At 41.1% G+C, this 1,108-nt stretch overlaps 1 protein-coding gene across 2 annotated transcripts in view; it reads left to right on the forward strand.

Annotated features, from left to right (window-relative positions):
- LOC104755409 overlaps positions 1-1,108 on the forward strand; it is a 4,046-nt gene that overhangs the window by 627 nt on the left and 2,311 nt on the right. The window contains exon 2 of one of the 2 annotated variants that reach the window (XM_019232227.1): positions 325-437. In XM_019232227.1, coding sequence (XP_019087772.1) covers positions 325-437 — 113 coding nt within the window. Of the gene's footprint in view, positions 1-186; positions 547-1,108 lie in introns of those variants that run through there. The other variant, XM_019232225.1, reaches the window with a different exon arrangement.

Consider the following 1,108-nt stretch of genomic DNA (forward strand, 5'->3'; position numbering starts at 1 on the left):
AAAATATATTAAATAGCGTTACCTGTCTACTTGGCTAAAATAAAAATATATGCGACGGGATAAGAAGAATATCACAAGAAATCCAAACTGAGTTAGCTGTGTTCACAAGTTTTTATATTAAAATGGCTAGCTAATATATATATATATATGGGAAAAGAGAGGAGGAGAAGACTTATCACACAGAAATCCAAATTCCCCATTAATTTGTAGCAGCCATGAGTTCAGTGGGTGTATTTCGTAAGGAGGAAATTGATGGGAAATTATTTTTGGTATTCACATTAACACAAATAGACAACCCAACCTCTTCTGGTGATGATGCACTAGCCATGGCTTCTGGTGGCGACGATCTCCCTCATCAACCACTTTTTTTCTGTCCTGCTGCACGTATCAAATTTCATAAGCTCAAACTAAAGATACACGATGACGATGCTGATGATGTCGGTGAAGATGACGATAATGGAGATGAAAAAGAAGATGGCGATAATGACAACGAAGATGGTGATCATAGCCAAGATGATGATGATGATGATGATGATGATGATGATGATGATGATGATGATGATGCTGGTGATGGCGATGTTGATGATGATGATGATAGTGATGGCGATGATGATGATGGCAATGGTGAGCTTCATCCATTCAATTCCTCTCCTCACTTCCCCAACACAAGAAGCGGTGATCAACAAGGCGAATCTTTGCTTGATTCCGACCACCCAGGTGTCTGTAAGCTTCCTGTAGTCCCTCTTTTTTGGTGCAACAATAGAGAAACTTCTACTGTCCAATTCGAGTGCGGTGCATGCAAAATGACAACGCTCGGTAACAGCTATTTTGCATGTCTCCAATGCCAAAAAAATTTCCATAAAGAATGTGTCGAGTCTCCACTTGAGATCAAACACCCTTCCCACCCCTTGTGTTCTCTTCGACTTTCCAATTTTCAATGCATGTTTACGAGTGGTTGTTGCAGAAAAATTACCTTCGGCATGTTTTATCGTTGTACAACCTGCGAGTTGAGTATGCATCCCGTATGTGCGATGAGGCCAGTACCCTTGGTTATAGACCATCCAAAAAGCCATCCCCACCCTCTCTCCTTGTTCCCTACACAAGCTTC

Source organism: Camelina sativa, chromosome 2 (genome assembly GCF_000633955.1).
Source record: "Camelina sativa cultivar DH55 chromosome 2, Cs, whole genome shotgun sequence".
Lineage (NCBI taxonomy): Eukaryota > Viridiplantae > Streptophyta > Magnoliopsida > Brassicales > Brassicaceae > Camelina > Camelina sativa.